The sequence below is a fragment of the Trachemys scripta genome, chromosome 18 (genome assembly GCF_013100865.1).
Source record: "Trachemys scripta elegans isolate TJP31775 chromosome 18, CAS_Tse_1.0, whole genome shotgun sequence".
Classification (NCBI taxonomy): Eukaryota; Metazoa; Chordata; order Testudines; family Emydidae; genus Trachemys; species Trachemys scripta.
In genome coordinates, this window is record NC_048315.1 from 6,452,870 (window position 1) to 6,471,777 (window position 18,908).

At 40.6% G+C, this 18,908-nt stretch overlaps 1 protein-coding gene across 1 annotated transcript in view; it reads left to right on the plus strand.

Moving 5' to 3' along the window:
- The first annotated feature begins 4,453 nt into the window (after positions 1-4,453).
- APPBP2 (amyloid beta precursor protein binding protein 2) overlaps positions 4,454-18,908 on the plus strand; it is a 39,686-nt gene continuing 25,231 nt past the window's right edge. Inside the window, exons 1-2 of the mRNA XM_034752347.1 lie at positions 4,454-4,787; positions 17,639-17,727. Coding sequence (XP_034608238.1) covers positions 4,647-4,787; positions 17,639-17,727 — 230 coding nt within the window. The 5' untranslated portion in view covers positions 4,454-4,646. The remainder of the gene's footprint in view (positions 4,788-17,638; positions 17,728-18,908) is intronic.

Consider the following 18,908-nt stretch of genomic DNA (forward strand, 5'->3'; position numbering starts at 1 on the left):
TTGATTAAAAAACTAGAACTATATAAAATTAGCCTGGCACACATTAAATGAATTAAAAACTGTCTATTAGGTCTCAAAGTAATTGTAAATAGGGCATTGTCACAGAGCAAGTATGTTTCCAGTGGGATCCCGCAAGGATGAGTTCATGACCCTATGGCAGTGTTTCCCAAACTTGGGACGGTCAGTACGGCGGTCAGTACGTCCTTCGGCCCGCGCTGCTTCCAGCAGCTCCCATTGGCCTGGAGCAGTGAACCACGGCCAGTGGGAGCCGCGATCGGCCGGACCTGCGGACGTGGCAGGTAAACAAACCGGCCCGGCCCGCCAGAGGCTTTCCCTACACGAGCAGCGTCCCAAGTTTGGGAAACACTGCCCTATGGTATTTAACATTTTTATCAGTGACTTGGAAGAAAACATAAAATCATCGTTGATAAAGTTTGCAGTTGACACAAAAAATGGGGGAGTGGTAAATAACAAAGAGGACAGGTCACTTATTCAGAGAGATGTAGGTGCAAACTAATAATATGCATTTTAATAACACTAAGTGTAAATGTATACATCTAGGAACAAAGAACATTGGCCATGCTTACAGGATGGGGGACTCTATTCTGGGAAGCAGTGACTCTGAAAAAGATTTTGCAATTGTCATGAATAGTCAAATATGAGATTCTAGTGTGATGCTGTGGCCAAAAGAGCGAATCGATCCTGGGATGCACAAACAGGGAATATCGAGTAGGGGTAGAGAGGTTATTTTACCTCTGTATTTGGCATTGATGTGACCACTACTGGAATACTGTCCTGTTCTAGAGCCCACAATTCAAGAAGAATGTTGATAAATTGGAGAGGGTTCAGAGAAGAGCCATCAGAATAATTAAAGGATTAGAAAACATGACTTATAGTGATACATTCCAAGATTAAAATCTATTTTTCTTAACAAAGAGACGGTTAAGAGGAGACTTTAATACAGTCCAAGTACCTACATAAGTGACACGATATGCCGGAATAGTCTCTGTACTGTAGACATAACCAAAGATGTTTTCTGACTTTGGCAACTTAGGCATGCATAATTGTTATTAATATAAGCGCATCAAAGAGGTCATTGAATGGTACACATTCTGCTTATAAATTAATAATATGGCTTAAAGGAGTACATTATTTTTTAGCAACCAGAAGGTTATTACAAAATAAAAACAGATAAGCAGTGTATGTAAGCATTGCAGAACAGTTACAGTGAATAAAGTAGGTCAGCCAGTTTCTATAATTAAAGCCTGCTAAATGAAGAAAGCAGGCATATTTGTCAGACATAATAAGGCCAAGTGACAAATCTCAAGCAACAGAATTCATAGAGATGGAACATAATGCATGCTAATAAACTGAGACCAGGAAAACAAGCTCAAAGCCAGACTTGGATAACATTATTAGAAGTAACCACACTCCTGCCTATTCAACATTTCCCAGAGAGTTAAGAAATGTATATTGTACATTTGTCTCTCGCAATAGTGAGAAACACACAAGTACAGAAAATCCACAGACAGCCTTTTTAACAACATTAATAACCATTAATGTAAAATTTAAAATAATAAAAACCAACTGACTCATTGTGCAATCTTTATTTTGGAGAAGTTCTATGGCCTGTGTTGTACAGGAGGACAGACTAGATGATGAGTGCTCCCCTCTGGCCTTGAAATCTATGAATCTTGGGCACGTCAACTGCTTTCTCTTAATCTGTGAAATGGATAGGATAACCCGCACAGAGCTTTAGTGAGGGTTAATTAATTTTTAAGTACTTTGAGGTTATATAAAAGACTATTCATAAAGTAGATTAGGAATAAAGTAATAAGTATTATTAAATGTACTGTACTGGCCCTTTGTTTAATTCTATTATACCTTAATTCATTCATTTATTCTTAAGGGGTGAAGGGTATGAGTTTCCAACAGGGGAAACTCATTCCTACCCAGTGAGGATGTATCCTATTATCCACTCTGGAGAATCATCAGACAATAATAGAAATATGCTAGCCAAGATTTTGAGAGACAACAAAAAGAAAAAAGAGAAGAGAAATAATGGTTACTGATACTCTGTCAAGGGAAAAAATCCTAAAAGGACAATATCCTCTTGCAACCTGTATTTGAAAAACAAACACCTCTGACAGTGACATCTACAAGGTTATTGGAAACAGATGAAAGCCCAATCCCTTGGAACTTTTAGAAAGGATAAAGTAATACACCGCTACCTCGATATAACGTGACCCGATATAACACGAATACAGATATAACGCAGTAAAGCAGGGCTCTGGTGTGGCGGGGCTGCACAGTCCGGTAGATCAAAGCAAGTTCCATATAACGCGGTTTCACCTATAACACGGTAAGATTTTTGGCTCCCGAGGACAGCGTTATATCGAGGTAGAGGTGTATGTTGTTGGCAGCAATCCTACATTGGCCATGGCAGGTTGGACTAATCCTGGATCGAGGCTAAAACACCATTTCCGAACAGTTATAGATCTGTGATTTTATCTATCCATGTTTGCAATAAAAACATTTACAATACAGAAGTCCCTAACTCAAAGTCATGGTTTTTAACTCATGGCATTTAATTGCAGCTATTGATCCTGAGCCATAGTTATTCAGTGTAAGACCTACATTCTGCAGATTTCTAAGGGTACGTCTATACCCAGCCGCTAGTTCGGCGGCTGGCAATCGAACTTCTGGGTTCGACTTATCGCGTCTTGTCTGGACGTGATAAGTCGAACCTGGAAGTGCTCGCCGTCGACTGCGGTACTCCAGCTAGACGAGAGGAGTACCGCGGAGTCGACGGGGGAGCCGCGGAGTCGACGGGGGAGCCTGCCTGCCGCGTATGGACCGAGGTAAGATCGAACTAAGGTACTTCGAACTTCAGCTACGTTATTCACGTAGCTGAAGTTGCGTACCTTAGTTCGATTTGGGGGGTTAGTGTAGACCAAGCCTAAGAATGTCTGCTGTGCATATTCTTACTTTCTGCCTGCATTCTGCTTGGGTAGGTGGCTGCATATAGGCTTCTTTTTCAGACTAGATGATCCTAATATTCCTTGTGTTCCTACAATCTATGAGTCTATGAACTGTGGCAGAGAACTAGCTATCACAATCCTTAATGGGATGGGTAGGCCCTATAAGGAAGGCAAGTTAGAGAAAATAAACTCTGAAACAACACGGTAAGGAGAAAAATGGGACATTGGCTAATGACAGTAGAGAGACAAGGTGAGTGAGGTAACATCTTTTATTGGACCAACTTCTGTTGGTGAGAGAGACAAGCTTTTGAACCATAAAGAGTTCTTCTTCAGGATAGTGTCATTTCCATAATCAGTCAAAGTTGCATCTACAGTAGGGGGCAGGGGAAAAAGCTATATTTTACCCTGTTTTAGCTAACACATGGTAATTTATACACTGTAATATTCCCGTGAGGACAAGGCAGTTGTTGTTTTAACACGTTAGCAAGTTGAGGTAAAACTAAGCTCCTGCTCCTCCTCGGTGTTTACGACCTCAACCTGCTAAAACTACAAATAATCTCGTCCACACTACGTATTAATTAATGCATGGTAAAAAACAACAACAACAAAAACACCCTTTCTCTTAGTGAAGACAAGGCTGAAGGGTACTGGGATCCACATTTTAGCTCATCACTGAAAAAAAAAGAAAATTACATTCCCAGGTTACGAAGTTACTGAATATTTAGAGCCATGATCAGTCTTTTTGCTTGTATGCTCTCTCTCTCCCCCACACCGCTTGTTTTATTAGACTGTACCTCCTTCATAGCAGGGACAGCCCCCAGTGTTTTTTGGACACGAACACGACAGGAATAAGGAAAATAATTTAGAAGGCAGTTTGGTGGGGACAGGACACAGAGTACTGCATGGCAGTGGTGACTAATTCACAGCTGCTTCTCTCCCCAAGAGCCAGGTTTTCCTCTCACGGGCACCAGTTTTAGGCCGCTGTAACTCCATGACAGGTTTCAGAGTAGCAGCCGTGTTAGTCTGTATCCGCAAAAAGAACAGGAGTACGTGTGGCACCTTAGAGACTAACAAATTTATTAGAGCATAAGCTTTCGTGGACTACAGCCCACTTCTTCGGATGCAACTCCATGAGTTCCACTGACCTCCCCTCTTCCCAGCCCTTCTTCCCGACCATCTCCCTCTTCCACCCCACCCAAACGCACCCCTCTTCCCCCTCTCTGCCCGAAATGCACCCGCTTTCCCCCTCTGCTCCCCACTTTCCACTCCTCCCTCCCCATTGCCCCCCCTTACACCGTCTCCTCACCCCCACCTGGCTTCACCACCTCCCTCTCGGCCCCTTCACCTCCCCCGGGCGCCCCTCTGCCGGCCCTTCCTCCCCCTCACACCTTCCCCCCGTTCTCTCCCGTCCCTCCCCCCACCTTCTCCCTGACGCCTCCCCCCGGCTCCGGCCCAGCGGGAGCAAATCATCCCCCGGCCTCATCTCCCCACCCCCTCGCCGTGCGCGCTCTCCGGCGCCGCCGCCGCGGCCGCTGGCTCCTCCTGGCCCTCCCCGGGCGGAGAGCGTCCGGGTGCTGCTGGGCGGTGGGAGCCCCCCGGGTGCGGGGCGTGGGGGGAGGTGGAGCGGGCCGGGCGGGCAGGCGGCGGCGGCTCCGCACACCCAAGATGGCGGCGGTGGAGCTGGAGTGGGTGCCCGAGACGCTCTATAACACGGCGATCTCGGCCGTGGTGGATAGTTACGGGCGGGCCCGGCGCCGCGACATCCGCTCTCTGCCCGAGAACATCCAGTTCGACGTGTACTACAAGGTGAGGGGGGCCGGGCCGGGCCTGGGGCAGATCCGCTCCCCGCCCGCTCGTGGGCCCCTCCGAGGGGAGGGCCTCGGGCCCTGTTTGCCCCCGGGGCTGGGCTCAGGTCGGGGGGAGAGTGCGGGGCGGTCGCAGCTAGGGCCGGGGGTGGGGGAGCTCCTGGGTCCGAGACTCCGTCAGGGCCCCGGGCTGCTGCTGCTTCTCCTTCCCCGGCCGGCGCAGGACGCCGGACAGGGACGGGGATAGCGAGGGGCTGGCTGGGTGGGGGACCCCTTTCGGGGGTGATGATTGGGGGGTGAACCCAAATATTTTTGGCGGGATCCTGGGGGGTGGGGGGGGAGGGGGGCGCGCTGTGTGGGGGGGGGGGGGTGAGAGAAGGGAGGCCTTGCCTCGTTTTTAGAGAGGGAGACTTGGGAGGGTGAGCGTAGTTTTTTTAGAGGGGGGGGTCTTTCCTTTTGTGTGTTGGGGCTGGGGGTGCGTGGGGGGAGAAGAGTAAGATGATGCTCAGGGTAGAGGGACCAGAATCGCCTCCACTTTATACTTTCTCCACTGACCTACTGGGGAAACAGCAACCAGGTGAAAAGGTTGGGACCTTGCTTGAAACCGCTTAATTCATTGACCGTAGTCTTGTCATTTGGGGGGATGGGGGAGACTCCCCTTGTTCCCCTAAATCTAGAGTCCGTATAAAAGGTGTATTCACTTCACCGGTGGCGTCCACTAGATTGGCATTTCATATCAAAGAAGTGTTCAAAATGAGCATCCTAGGAAGCAGGAGGATCTAGAGCCCGCTGAGGTGGGGCATTGCCTTTTCACTCTCAGGTCAGAAAGCTTTTAAAGAAATGTAGTGTGTTTTAAAGGGAAAATAAACATTTTTTCAGAAATATATTTGAGACGGATAACAGCCCTCTTATCAGCATAGTGTAGCAGTATTCAGAGCTAAGGATGATCACTTGCGACAGACAAATCTTTCCTACCAGAGGGTAACAGGCAAGGAAATTTATATATGCTAGATATTATTCATCTGCATTATGTGTTAGGCTAAGTGATATGGAAAAGTCTCTCTCTTGTGCATACACTCATAGATAGTATGGCTGTAGAGAGTGATTTATGGTGAGCTATTAATTTAACACGGTTTTGTGACTAATCTGAAGGAGTGCTTTGATTTTTTTTGTTTTTGTTTTTGAAACTGCCAATAGCTGTAACCACTGATAATCAGAATTTGCTGGCGCTGTCTCTCTTGGTATTTTTTCAGAAGCAGTGGTTATATTTCAATAATCACTAAAGATACACAAAGAACAGGGGCTTTTAGGGGAAGTATTTCTTGAATTTTTTTTATTATATTCACAGCCTTTATTCCTGAATCCTTGAAACCTGATCTGTAAGGGAGGTTAATAGGTAACTGACTTCTTTTACTATGTGTTCAGCTTGAATCTGATTCGTTCTGATTGTTCTTTTTCCATTATGGAACAATTCAATCCATCTGATTGATAAAAGAGACTTCTCTCTAGTCTCCCCTTTATGCTCACTTACAGGAGTATGTTGCCCTGGTTTGGAGTGCCTAAGAAGTGAACATGCAAACCTTGTTCCAGTGTTACCTGACCTCAAGAATGATTTTTCTGTCACACTAATCAGGGACCTTTGGTACTAAAACACCAACTTGCATCCATTTAAAAATATATATTTTTGCTAAAGAATATACCAAAAATCAAAATTCAGAATCCCAGGAATCTGCAAAATGTGTATAACTTGCATTCCCACTAAATAAAATGTTGATTTATGTAATTTCCACATGAAGAGTAAATAAAACTACATGACACTGTTTGTTGACTGTCTTGCATAATAGTTTGTATTGTCATCTGGATTTTTCACTTTGTGTCTTTGTTCATGTCCTTAAGTATGGTTTAACCATGGATGTAACCTAATTTAGGCTCCGATGCTAGAAGAAACTCTGCACTTATGCAGAGCCCCATTCATTTCAGGGTGGGGCTGGGGGGGAGGGAGGGGTGCATGAATCTCCTTGTAAAATCAGGCCCTAGACTGTAAACTCTTTGGAGCAATGACTGTCTTTTTACTGCATGTCTCTAGAGCACCCAGTACAATGGGACCTTGATTGGTGCGCCTAGGTACTATTGCAATACAAACTAATAATGTGGCTGAATCAGATTATGATACAGTTGGCCAGAAGTATGGCTAAAGCCAAACTGTATTAGAACCATTTTGTTTTTTGGGGGAAGGGGATGATTGCAGTTTGTTTTAAATTGCCAAGACTTTTAAAATGCTAGTGATTTTCAGTCCCCAAGTTGAGATTGTTTAAGGAGGCCTGATTTTTCAGAGGGCAGATGCTCATGTCCTTTTAAGATGTGTTAAGTAGGAAAACCAAAATTCACTAGTACTCTAAGGGCTTGTCTACATTGTGCGTTAGTCCTCACCACTTGCCAGTAAATTCTAATACACACAAGTATCTTGTGCGCTAACTGGCCTATGTGGACCCTGCTGATGTATGCTAGAGTTCCCTAATGTATGTTAATAAAGTACGGTTTGGAACAAGACTACATTAAAGCGCACTAAAGAACTTCTAATGCCTCTGCTATCATGTAGGCAAGCCCTTAGAAAACCTTGGCTGGGTGTTCACTGTATTTACATAATTGTTGGTCCCATGGAGATAGCGGTTCACTGAGGCCCTAACACTTTTTACTCCTTAGTATCTATTCTCTGGAAATAATTGAGGAAAAGTAATTGTCTGATTGAGCATTAGCAATATTGAATATCAGCTAGTATGTAATGGAGAATAAATGCATAAACGGCATATACGTGCTTTCAGATTTTGGAGCGAGAACCTCTTTCTGGATGCAGATGTTTAAAGGCATGAAAACCTTTTTATATCACATTGGTGATTGCAAATAACAGTTAAATTAATATGCAGGGGTTCCCCAAAATCCCACTAAGTTTGTAACCATTTGTGTTTATGAAAAACTTCACTGCACATTCTGCAAAAATAAGTGTGGTAACTAACTGTGGTCACATTCCGCCTTCATCAAGATTATTAATATTAACTAACTGTGACCCTTCAAAGCTGTAAATGTATTTTACATATAATGGCCAATATAACCACTTGCAAAACCATCACTAACTACACCATTTATAGCCTCAAAACTTCAAAATAGTTCTGCTGTTCCTTAAAGCTCCAGGTCTCCCAGCCAGTTCACTTGAAATAAGAAATCATAGGTAGGTCAAATGTTGGCCATAATGGTCAAAATAGAGAAGTTATTTAAAGCCTTTCATGGGGCATTGAGAAGTATAACGTTTAATGGTTTGGGGCCTAGGATCGGAAAGACTGCCTCTTTCCCTGTAGTATAGCAACACTTGAAATTAGCAGAGACACTCAAACTGACAGCCCTCATATTTTAAAATGGAGGGAGGGAATTGCTGGCAGAACTTATATATTCTCTTAGGCTATTCAGGGAGTTGAATCTGGTTGTGGTGGACTTAAGTGTTTAGCGGGCAGCTTGTAATAAGAAGTGGACTATCCTGGGAAGTTACCTGGACAGCAAAGTCTTTTATATGAAGAATGTTTATCCTCCTACAGCACTGTTAATAAAATGTTGAGGTGTTTAAAAGCATGGCAAGGCCCTCTTATTAAATGTAAGCGAATTAGCAGTGCCATATCAACATGACTTTAAGGGAAATAGCATTTGTCTAACCAGCTAAAGGCAATTTTGTGGATCCATTATTTGGATTTTCAAGAAGTTTTTGAAAGTCTCTCTCATAAGTGACAATCAGAGTCAGTCTTATGGGTGAGTGGGCGATGTAGGTAACTGCCCAGGGGTTAGCGGGGTGCCATCCATGTACCTCAAGCTTCCAGGTCTGGGCTGCTGGAACAGGGATGAGTGCAGGCGAGCCTAGGGTTGGAGACCCTGGCCAGGTGGGGCCAGCTTGACGGGGTGCAGGCAATGCCACTTAGAGCTGCCAGCTGTCAGAGCAGGCGAGTCAGCCCCTAGGTCCGCCTTTCCCATGGGCATGAGTGGTGGCTGCACATCTGGTCTCCTCCTGCTAGGTGGTCAGGGGGGATATGGCCGTGGGAACCCCTGGGCTCAGAAACTCCTCCCTGTGCAGCCCACCTGGGCTCCGCAGCCCGGAACTGATCCTCAGACCCTGCGCCCCACGCTGCTGGTCTCAAACTCAAAGAAATGGAGCCAAAATACAAGCTCACCCAGGGTGTCCGGCCCTGGTTACTATTAAGGAAAATTATGGTGGAGTTAGGTGCAGAGTTCTAATGTAGATTAAAAACTAATTAAAGGAACACTATCAATATTTTTAAAAAGATTACATTTCTGTTAGAAAAGCTTTAAAACTATATTTTATTACAAGAAGTAACTGAGATTAAAGGGAAAATATTTTTCTACTTCTTTCAGTTTCCTTTGTGCACTTGCCAGCACTTTGTGCATATCCCAATTTCATTGTTTCGCTTATATAATTAGCTATGTACATTTCCCCTGTTTGTGGGGTCTTGCATGGGCAACATGGGAGAGAAAAACTGATTAAATTATGGTTGTGAAACAAAAATCATTGACAAAGATACACAGCAGCAAGTGAAATATTTGGAACAGCTTTCAACTATTTTTTTTTTAAGTTGTCTATATTTCAACCTGACCGTGTTAATTTTGAGCAGTAGGCATTGTAGTTGTGGTAAGTAATGATAAATGGAGCTGATATTGGTTTGTTCCAGGGCAGTATTGGGACCAGTGTTTGATATCCGTGACGTGGAGGAAGAAGTAGACAGCAAGCTGATGAAGTTTGCCAATGATACAATTCTTCAAATTAGTGAAAACTTTGGAAGACTATCAGGAGCACTGATTCTTCACAAATCAATAACATAATGGGACTCAACAAAAGGAAATATGTATGGGGGGGCAGGTTTGGTCAGAAGAATCTGGTATTCGCTCTGACAGATACAAGATACTGGACAAGCTGCACCAATAGTCTGATTTAGTTGGGCATTTTCTATGTAAGTGATGACCTATATGATTTTTCTGGCCATGTATGCTTTTTTTTTGGACTTCCTTGCTCCTTTGGCACATTTGAAGATTTGAAAACTGTGTTAGTTGTAGTGTTTTCTTTTTTACACTCTTGGACTACAGTTTTGTGCCAATATAGACTAATAGGCTGACCTGTGTGGTTTATATTGGTTAACGTGGAATGTTCTCAAATGCTTAGGCCTAGTCTACACCTAAAACTTAGGTCAACCTTCCTATGACACTCAGGGGTGTGAAAAATTCACATGCCCAAGCTATATAGTTAAGCCGACGTATATCCTGTTACAGACACCTCCAGGTCAATGAAAGAATTCTTCCATAGGTCTAGCATGGGGATGGGTTTACTGCAGCAATGGAAGATCCCCTTCAGTCCCTGTAGAAAGTGTTCATATTGGCATAGTTGCAGCTGTGTGCTGTTGTAGTACTTGTAGTGTAGACATAGCCTTGGGTTCGCCTTTCAAAATTCCCTTTTCAAAATTTTAAGTTGGGCTAAATTGACTTATTAATATCAGTCTTTTGAGGACTTCTGACGAGTTCGTTAATCACAGGAACAACGGGGGAATGGTATTAATTTGCTTCAACACATTGGTACTTAAAACTATAACATTCAGTAATTGCACTACAATAAAATTAATTTGTACTATGAGAATAGCTATTTAGGGAAAAGCAATATCACTGTAATCACTTCGTCTAATTGAAGTTATGAGGTAAAACTTCCAGAGTGTTTTTATAAAAACGAATGGTAGGTTCTGAGTTAGCTTAATCTAGAATTGCATGATCCATGTTTTGACTGTAGCTGAAGTACCATGTTTTCTTACTGCGTGTTCTGCTAATCCAGAAGAGGAACGCACACAGCTAATAAAAGCTGTTGTATTATGTCTAACTAATCAGTTCTCCTCTAGAGCAAAACAACATGAATAAATAGAAATTTGCTGAAACAGCACATGGCTTGCAATAGAATGTCAACTCTGCTTTGCAACCGTATTTAATGACTCTGAGCAGCGGTGATATTATACTGTGGTTGAGTTTGCTTGAATCGTGTGTCTCTCTGTGATGACTTTCCTTGTTGATGAATTACAGTCTCATAGAAATGTTTGTAACAAAAAAAATTTGTTTTGTTTCATGGCTCATGACACCTGGGCAGTTAATTTAGTGAGGGAGGAAAGGGTAGATAAACTGTGAAAGCAACTGCAGCTATTCTTTCAGATTGAGGGTTTCTGACCAGAGTAGTATAAACAAGGCCATAAATAAGCGCTGTTGTAAGTGAAGGGAAAAAGCCTTAAGTTGATGGGTTACTTTTATAAGATTTTTGCTGTGAATATTCTGTGTGATTTCATAAAGATTTTATCAAACCTTATGTTTGTGCGGTTCTAGCATGCTGTAATTTTGGGGCATAAATCAAGTGTGGAATGGAAAAGACTTTTTCTCCCCACCCCTTTCTCCTCCCCACTTATTCAAGAAAAGCACTTTTCAGGAGAGCATCCAATGCTAGCTAGCATGGAAGGATTCATAGATGATGGTAAGTCCAGACGGGACTATTGTGATCATCTAGGCAGACCTCCTGCATGATAGATGGGCCATGGGAGTGCCCTTAATTAATTCCTGTTTGATCTAGGGCACATCTTTTAGAAAAACATCCAGTTCCTGATTTTAAAATGTCCAGTGATGGTGTGTCTAATCTAAATTTGGCTAGCTTCAACTTTTAGCTGATGGATCTTGTTATACCGTTTGTCTGCTAGAGTGAAGCACCTTTTTTATAAGATATTTCTTTCCCCAAATCTTCTCTTTGATAAATTGAATAGATTGAGTTCCTTGAATCTCTTGCTATAAGGCATGCTTTCCAATCCTTTAGGCATTCTTATGGCTCTTCTGTGAACCCCATCCAATTTTTCAACATCCTTTTTGAACTATGGTAATCAGAACAGGGTGGAGTATTTCAGTAACGATCGTACCTGAGCCAAATACAAAGCAATATAATTTTTCTCCTCCTAAAGTAAAAATGTATCTGTTTGTAGCTATCCTTGTCTCCAGATTACATTGACTTTACACTTCTCAATTTTGTCCTATTTATAAACAATATTTTAATAGTGTTGGAAATGAGTAGAGGAAAATTCTTTCGAAGGGACGCACTAAACTTAAAATCTAGCCATTTAAGGGAAAAAAATAAATTTTTAAGTAGTACACCTGTTCCAAATGTCACTAACAGTTTTTTAAAAGCACATTTTCATATTCCTGTGAAAATGTTTCTCTCCCTTTCTTTGTTAACAGTTGCACAAATAGAGGAAACTGACTATTCATGGGAAAGAGTGAAACTGCATACAAAGTGCTGTGAAATGTACAAAGTAAATAAACTAGAAAAAAAAGTCTAATCTCTGTAATAATCCTAGCTGTTGCCTATAATAGGTTTAAAAATCATTTAATAGTGTGGGTTTTTTTATCATGACATCATAAAAAGTAAAATACACAAAGGAGTTTCTTTAGGAAGGTGTTTTACATGTCAGATCTTTGAACATCCATCTTGATGATCATGCTGTAATAAATCTACATTGTTACAACTTCTCTAGAAGAATATAATTTTATAATGTATGCCCTTTCATCCTGAAGGGTCTCAAAGCACTTTGCAGGCCTTTTATGAGAATTATCTAATCTTGCCAATTGTAAGGTAGAATTCAGCACATGTTTAACAGCATACATCAGCATGTTAACGCCAGTGGGGGGAGGGAGGGCTGGAAGAGGGATAAGAACTACAAGATCCAGCTGAAAGGTTAGGGGCGTGTTGAGTAAAAAAGAGTGTTGCTTTAGACTAGAAGCTAGTACACTTGGTCTAACAAGAAGCACCACAGAATATTTAATAAGAACTAGAACTAATTGACATTTTTTTTATTTGGGGAGGGGAGGAAGGAGAAACTCATCCTGTTTTTTGTTTGTTTGTGTCTCACTGAACGACTGCAACGTCATAAGCAAATGCACAATAGTACTGTACCTTGGAATTTGTTCAATATTGACTTGGGCTCTGATCCTGCAAAAATATATGCATGTGAGTAGACCCATTGACGTGAATGAAACTACTAAAGTCCTTAAAATTGACTATGTGAGTTTGCAAAATCATTGCCTTTAAGTGCCAGCTGTATTGCCAACATCGCAGGGTTTGTCTGTACAGAGAGTTGCCCTGGTTTAACCGCAGGTGTGAATTTAAACCAGTTTAGTTAAGTAGTGCAACCCCCTGAATGTCTTAAGCTAAACCAATAAAAGCCGCTATTAAACTAAGATAAGTGCCCACATGAGGGTTTGCAGTAATTTAACTAAACCAATTTATTAAACCAGTGCAAGTTTGTTTGTAGAGAAGACCTTACTTTAGCCTCCTGAAGTTTCATATCCAAATACTCATGGTCTGTTTAACTTGAATTTTGGCAAGATCACAGCCTACCTTCTTAGTACCAAGAAATATTTTTAAGTGTGGTTAGCTAGAAAGGTGCTAAATTGGGCCTGGTCTACTTTTAAAATTAGATTGGCCTGGCTACCACGACTCACAAGGTGGATTAGCTACAGCAACAGAAAAACCCTTACCATCTCTGTAAAAAGAGTCTATATGGTGCTATAACAGCATAGCTACAGTGCGACAGCTGTGCCACTGTAGTGCCCATAGTGTAGACAAGCCCTGTTGGATTTCCCTGGCCATTGTAAATGGAAATGAAGATTAGTGTGCATTCTAAAGTTAGGTGCAGTGTTTTGAAAATTTAGCAACTGTAGCTAAAATAATATAGATTTCTAAAGGAATTATTCTATGCTATAGTGTCAAGCAATTTTGTTTTGTTTTTTTCCTCTGAAGGCAGGTTAGAAACTGTGGTGTATATCGTTTTAACAAGACAAATGCTTTGTTAATTTTTTAGCAGCTCTTTCCTTTATTTTAGTTATAGACAAGTCTGTTGTGCTCTTCACTGGAATATTGGCATATCTGACAATATTAAAGATATGTCAAATTATTTCTAGAAATATAGAGCATTCCATTTTTCAGGATGACTTCATATAATTTGATAGGGTGGTGATGGTTAACTTTCTTCTTAGTTTCCTACTATTTTTTATAAACAATCCTTTGTCAAGGGATCCTCGTGTGTGTGTTGTGGGGGTGGGGAATCCTCATGAGATTCAGCGGCACCCAGCTGGTATGATAGTGTCTTTTTAAAGAGATTTTCTCCATTTTAGGATTGAGTAGTGTCATTCTTAGAACTCTGGAAAAACATATGATAGTCTTCCATTTCTCTGCAATTTTTTGATTATTACATTTAAAAATACCAAGCCATGCATGAAGTGCCAAGACTTAGGTTGCACACCACTGTGCTATAGCAACATTATGGCCCGCGGGCCGCATGCGGCCCATCAGGGTAATCGGATTGCGGGCCGCAAGACATTTTGCGGATGTTGACCATCCGCAGGCATGGCCCCCCCCATAGCTCCCAGTGGACCTGCGGTTCATCGTTCCCGGCCACTGGGAGCTGCGGGGGGCCATGCCTGTGGAAGGTCAACATCCGCAAAATGTCTTGCGGCCCGCAATCCGATTACCCTGATGGGCCACAGGTTGCCCACCACTGCTGTAGCACCTTTATTTTTTGATACAGTTGGAAGCCATTCTAGACGAGTCCTATGTAATTTTTCTGTAGATGGCTATTAAATGATCTATCACAGTAATTGATATCTTTACATTTCTGCTATGACTTCTAACGCAGAAAACCTGAGTTAATTGTTGAACATGAGTTTACATTTAAACACCAGATAGCTTAAGTTGTGTCAGGAAAAAGTATTTCTTTAAAGAAACAAATATTCTCAGAGGTTCAGACCTACAACAGTGCTTGACAAGGGATATTTCCCTTGAACTTAGCATTTGTTTCAAATAAACTAGCTGGCCTTGTGACCATGAATTCTCAGTCTCTGTGTAGGTTTCCAGCAGAGAACAATTTCTTCCTTTCTTGGGTCACATAGTGCAGGTTTGAGATACTTGGATAACAGTGAAAATCCTGTTTCCAAGGATTTCTGAATGTGTTTGTGCTTACTAGGAGTGAATCTTTTAGAAAAACTGCCTGCTACTCATCATAATTTGAAGTCCCCCTTTCCTTTCTAAATCAAGTATCTGTTACCATGTGTTTGAAAATGCAGCATTCATACCACCACAGATTAAGTAGACTTAATCTAGATTACTTCCTTTAAATTTTTTGCCAGTATTTGCAGAAAATGGGTGGATAGTAAATATGCCAAGCAGGCAGAATTTCAGGTTACACTAGGGAAAATGAAAGTTTGTCATTTGATTGGCAGGCGTGCAAGTCTATGCCACTGAAACAGGAAGAGAGAGCTGCAGGAATCAGTCATGGAAAAGCAAATATCAGTAACTATTCCCAAGCCAAATTATATATGTATTCATAATTTTAAAATCACAGTCAAAAATCTATATAAACGTATTGACTAAAAACTGCACATCTCTTAATCAGCCTGTAAATCAAAACACAAGTAAAATAAAAGTGAAATTTTACAGTAAATACATTCTAAGATTGTGTACATGTATTTTAGAAATATTTTTAGAAAAAGGATTGTAATTACAATTGATGTTTGGGAGTGCAGGGCTAGAGGTGGCTGTTTTGAATTTATGATGCTAGCAGTGTGGGAGTCCCATGGAAGGGACTAATGCTTTTTAACCTGCTTTAATAATGGCTTGCCAAAGAAAGAAGAAAAAACCTTGGATTATTTTTTTTTTTTTTATGGAGCAATGTAAATACTGAACACTAAAGTAGTATTTGTGATTGTTAAATCAATATTAATGCAGCTTGGAAACTTTTTTAGTTCTTTTCACAAATGACCTCATTCAGCAAGACATCTGCCTCCAGTGTTGTTCTTGAAATTCCAGTTGTGATTGAGCGATTCTTTAATTACAGAAAATAAACGTCAGATTCTTTGATGTAAAGTTGTTACTTCATTGACTTTTAGACAGCTAGGCTGAGGAAAATGGAAGTATTTACTTTTATGCATTTATTCTAATACAACGTCCTCCCTCTGACAAAAGAGGAACATTTAGTAGTGCAATGAGTTACTCCCCTGTTTTGATGACCTTAACCTTTTGAAGTACAGAAGAAATGCAGTATGTATCTAAAGGGTAACATTATATGAAACTTTACATCATTTAAAAAGGGTTGAAATATTTTTGCAACAAAATAGATGACTCATAGGAAAATGTGTTTGTTGCAATTGACATTATTAGGTCAGAGTTTTCAGGTTTGTTGGAGGATTTATTAAAATATCCCAACCTGCTGTTTTCCAGAATCAACGTTACGTGCTCCTATGTAGATACTTAAAAAAAATTCTGTCCATTAAAGGTGTGCCGATCCTATTTACATATGGTGTAAAATGAGTTTCTCTCCTTGTATTACTAATAACTTAATTTTAAAAATTAAATTTAATCTTCACCATTTATGTAGCTTACTTTCTGCTCTGCATTTAGCTTATATCAGTCTTGTTTTGGTTAGGTTTCTATTTCTCATGTATGAACACACTGATGTTGTGTGTCTGGGTACAAACATTGTAGGAAAAAATATATCTGTTTCAGTGTTATGTAATTTATATAAAAAATAAAACTATTTTAGCTTAACTTAAATTTTGGACCAAAAGAACCTGACAGTATCTCTTAACTAACTCCCCCCCCTCCCCTTCAGAACTAAGTGTGTTGATCACAGAAAAATACATAATGTAGTAAACAAACCAACTTGGCCTGTGCTCCACAAGAATCAGAGGATTGGCAAGCAATGACTACTTTTTCCCAGCAGTACAAAACTGTTAAAAGAATAATGCTGATTTGAAGTTTCTCATATTTCTGAGCTACGAACAGTGTAGAGTAAATAATAAATCTAAATTTGTTTTTAAAATACTTCTTTCTACAGACTTTGAAAGAAAAACGGTCACATCACTTCAGGTCAAAAATGTAGTTGGCTGAGGGAGAATGGCTACTCACTTTCATTTGGTTTATAGTCAGTTTCAGCACTGGATAAAGTAGGGACATGCTCTGAATTGTCCATATCCCTTCATGTGCCACCATGCATTTTATAGAATGGTGTTAGAGTTAAGAATGAACACAGACCAATTCTGTTTAGCCTTCGAGATCTAATGAAATCCCAGTCTGTGCTGGTATGGTTGCAAGTGGACAATGTGAACATCTTTCCATCATGGAGCATCTTGGGAATCAAAGGAATTGGTAATCATTTTTTTAAAAGTTTACTGATTTGTTGGCTGACTGCATTAATGTGTGATTTTTCATATGGCATTTGAAAAGCAATGTGCTGGGATTATAATTGAATTTTGAGATTTGAAAACCATTCTAATGCTTCAGGGTACCTAGGTGGATCCCCCTGTTCCACCTAGCTAGCCCTCACTGTAAGCGTGAATGGTGCAGTTGTGTGATCAACTGTGTTGCCCAGTGAACTGTTATCTTATAATTGGTTCAATAAAGGAACGAGAGTAAGGACAATAGGGTATATTGGATGTTTTAGAACAGAGTGCTGGATAACTCCTTTTGTGACTTACTGTCCACCTTATCTCTTTCCTTGAAACTTTACATCTGTTTTTCTACAGAATACAGTGATAGCACATTATTGTTTGTTGGTAACTGAACTCTCCCTTGTGATTATTTACCCTTGTTCTAGTCAGTCTGCTGTAGTTCACAGGTGAAGTGGCAAGTAAAGATTTTAGAATAATATGTTACTATTAATGTAAAATTTCTGTTTTACTATTAATATAATTTTTAGTAGATTTCATCATTTTCAATTTTTTTGCTTCCTCCAGCTTTACCAACAAGGTCGCTTATGCCAGCTGGGTAGTGAATTTTGTGAACTAGAAGTTTTTGCAAAGGTGTTACGAGCTTTAGATAAAAGGTAACTATCTTAGATTATTGCTCAATCACATTTCATTTTTAATGTCTTGCATTTTAATGTCTTGTATTTTGAAACGATTGATATATCTTGGGAGAAAGGTTGAAATTCAGTTTTCTATTCTGAGACTCTCCCCTTTGCCCCCCAAAACAGATCCAGCTTTCTCTCTCTCCCCCCCCCCCCAAAGAGAATATAAATGGGTGAGTGTGTCGCTAGATAGACGTACACACCCTATGTTGAGGTTGTGTTTAAATACTTTAGGGGAAAAAAGGGAATGTTGTTGATATAACAATATATGGTCAGTGTAGAATATGTTAATTAACATTGTTAATTCTGCATTACAACAGGTATCTATACATGCCAGGGCAATGTAATTGTAATGTCTTACTGTAAATTACCCAAAATATCAGTAAATTAAATCTTCCTCCTCCCTTTCCCCCACCAAAAAATATGCTATTCCATTGTCACTGTGTTTATATCATTCAGGAGAGAGAGAACGTTTCTGATCACTGTTTTTAAGTACTGTGATGGCTAAAACAGAATATGATGCCTAGGGCAGATCACAGTTAGGGTTGTCACTTTTTTTGTTGTTTTTTTAATAGTCCCTTTAAAATTATATTGCAATGCTTCACAAGGCAGCAGAGGGTTCAATGGAAGGTACATGTGCTAAATTACTCTAACAATCATTTAGAGGGGATAGGTAAAAACGTGGAAAAATAAGAGCAGTATGTGATGCCAAACAAAGAAATGCACGGCTACAGTGGGTGTGTAATACAGACAGACACACACACCTTTAAAACTAATCTAATTTTATGGACCAGCTGGTCTTTAGCACTATTTAAAAGTACTACAAGGAAACTGACTTATGCCATTCTTCAGAGCTTAAATATGTCTGCATTTTACCTGGGTGTTCAGCTCTTATCCTTCACTCCTGGTCTTAAATTTGAAGAATGTGCCCCTCCCCTCTGGTCTCATATTTTACTGATGAACATTAGAACTCTACTCCAACTTCACAGAAGGGCTTTTGAAGTCCAGATCACTGTTTCTGTCACATCTCTTCATTTTTAGGTTAATGGGTAAAGCCATTAAAATCTTTGTAGCATTTGGTTCCCCATATGAATTTTCTGTTAGTTTTACTTAACTAAAATATGCTAGACATGAATCCTGTGGTGGCTTTGGCAACC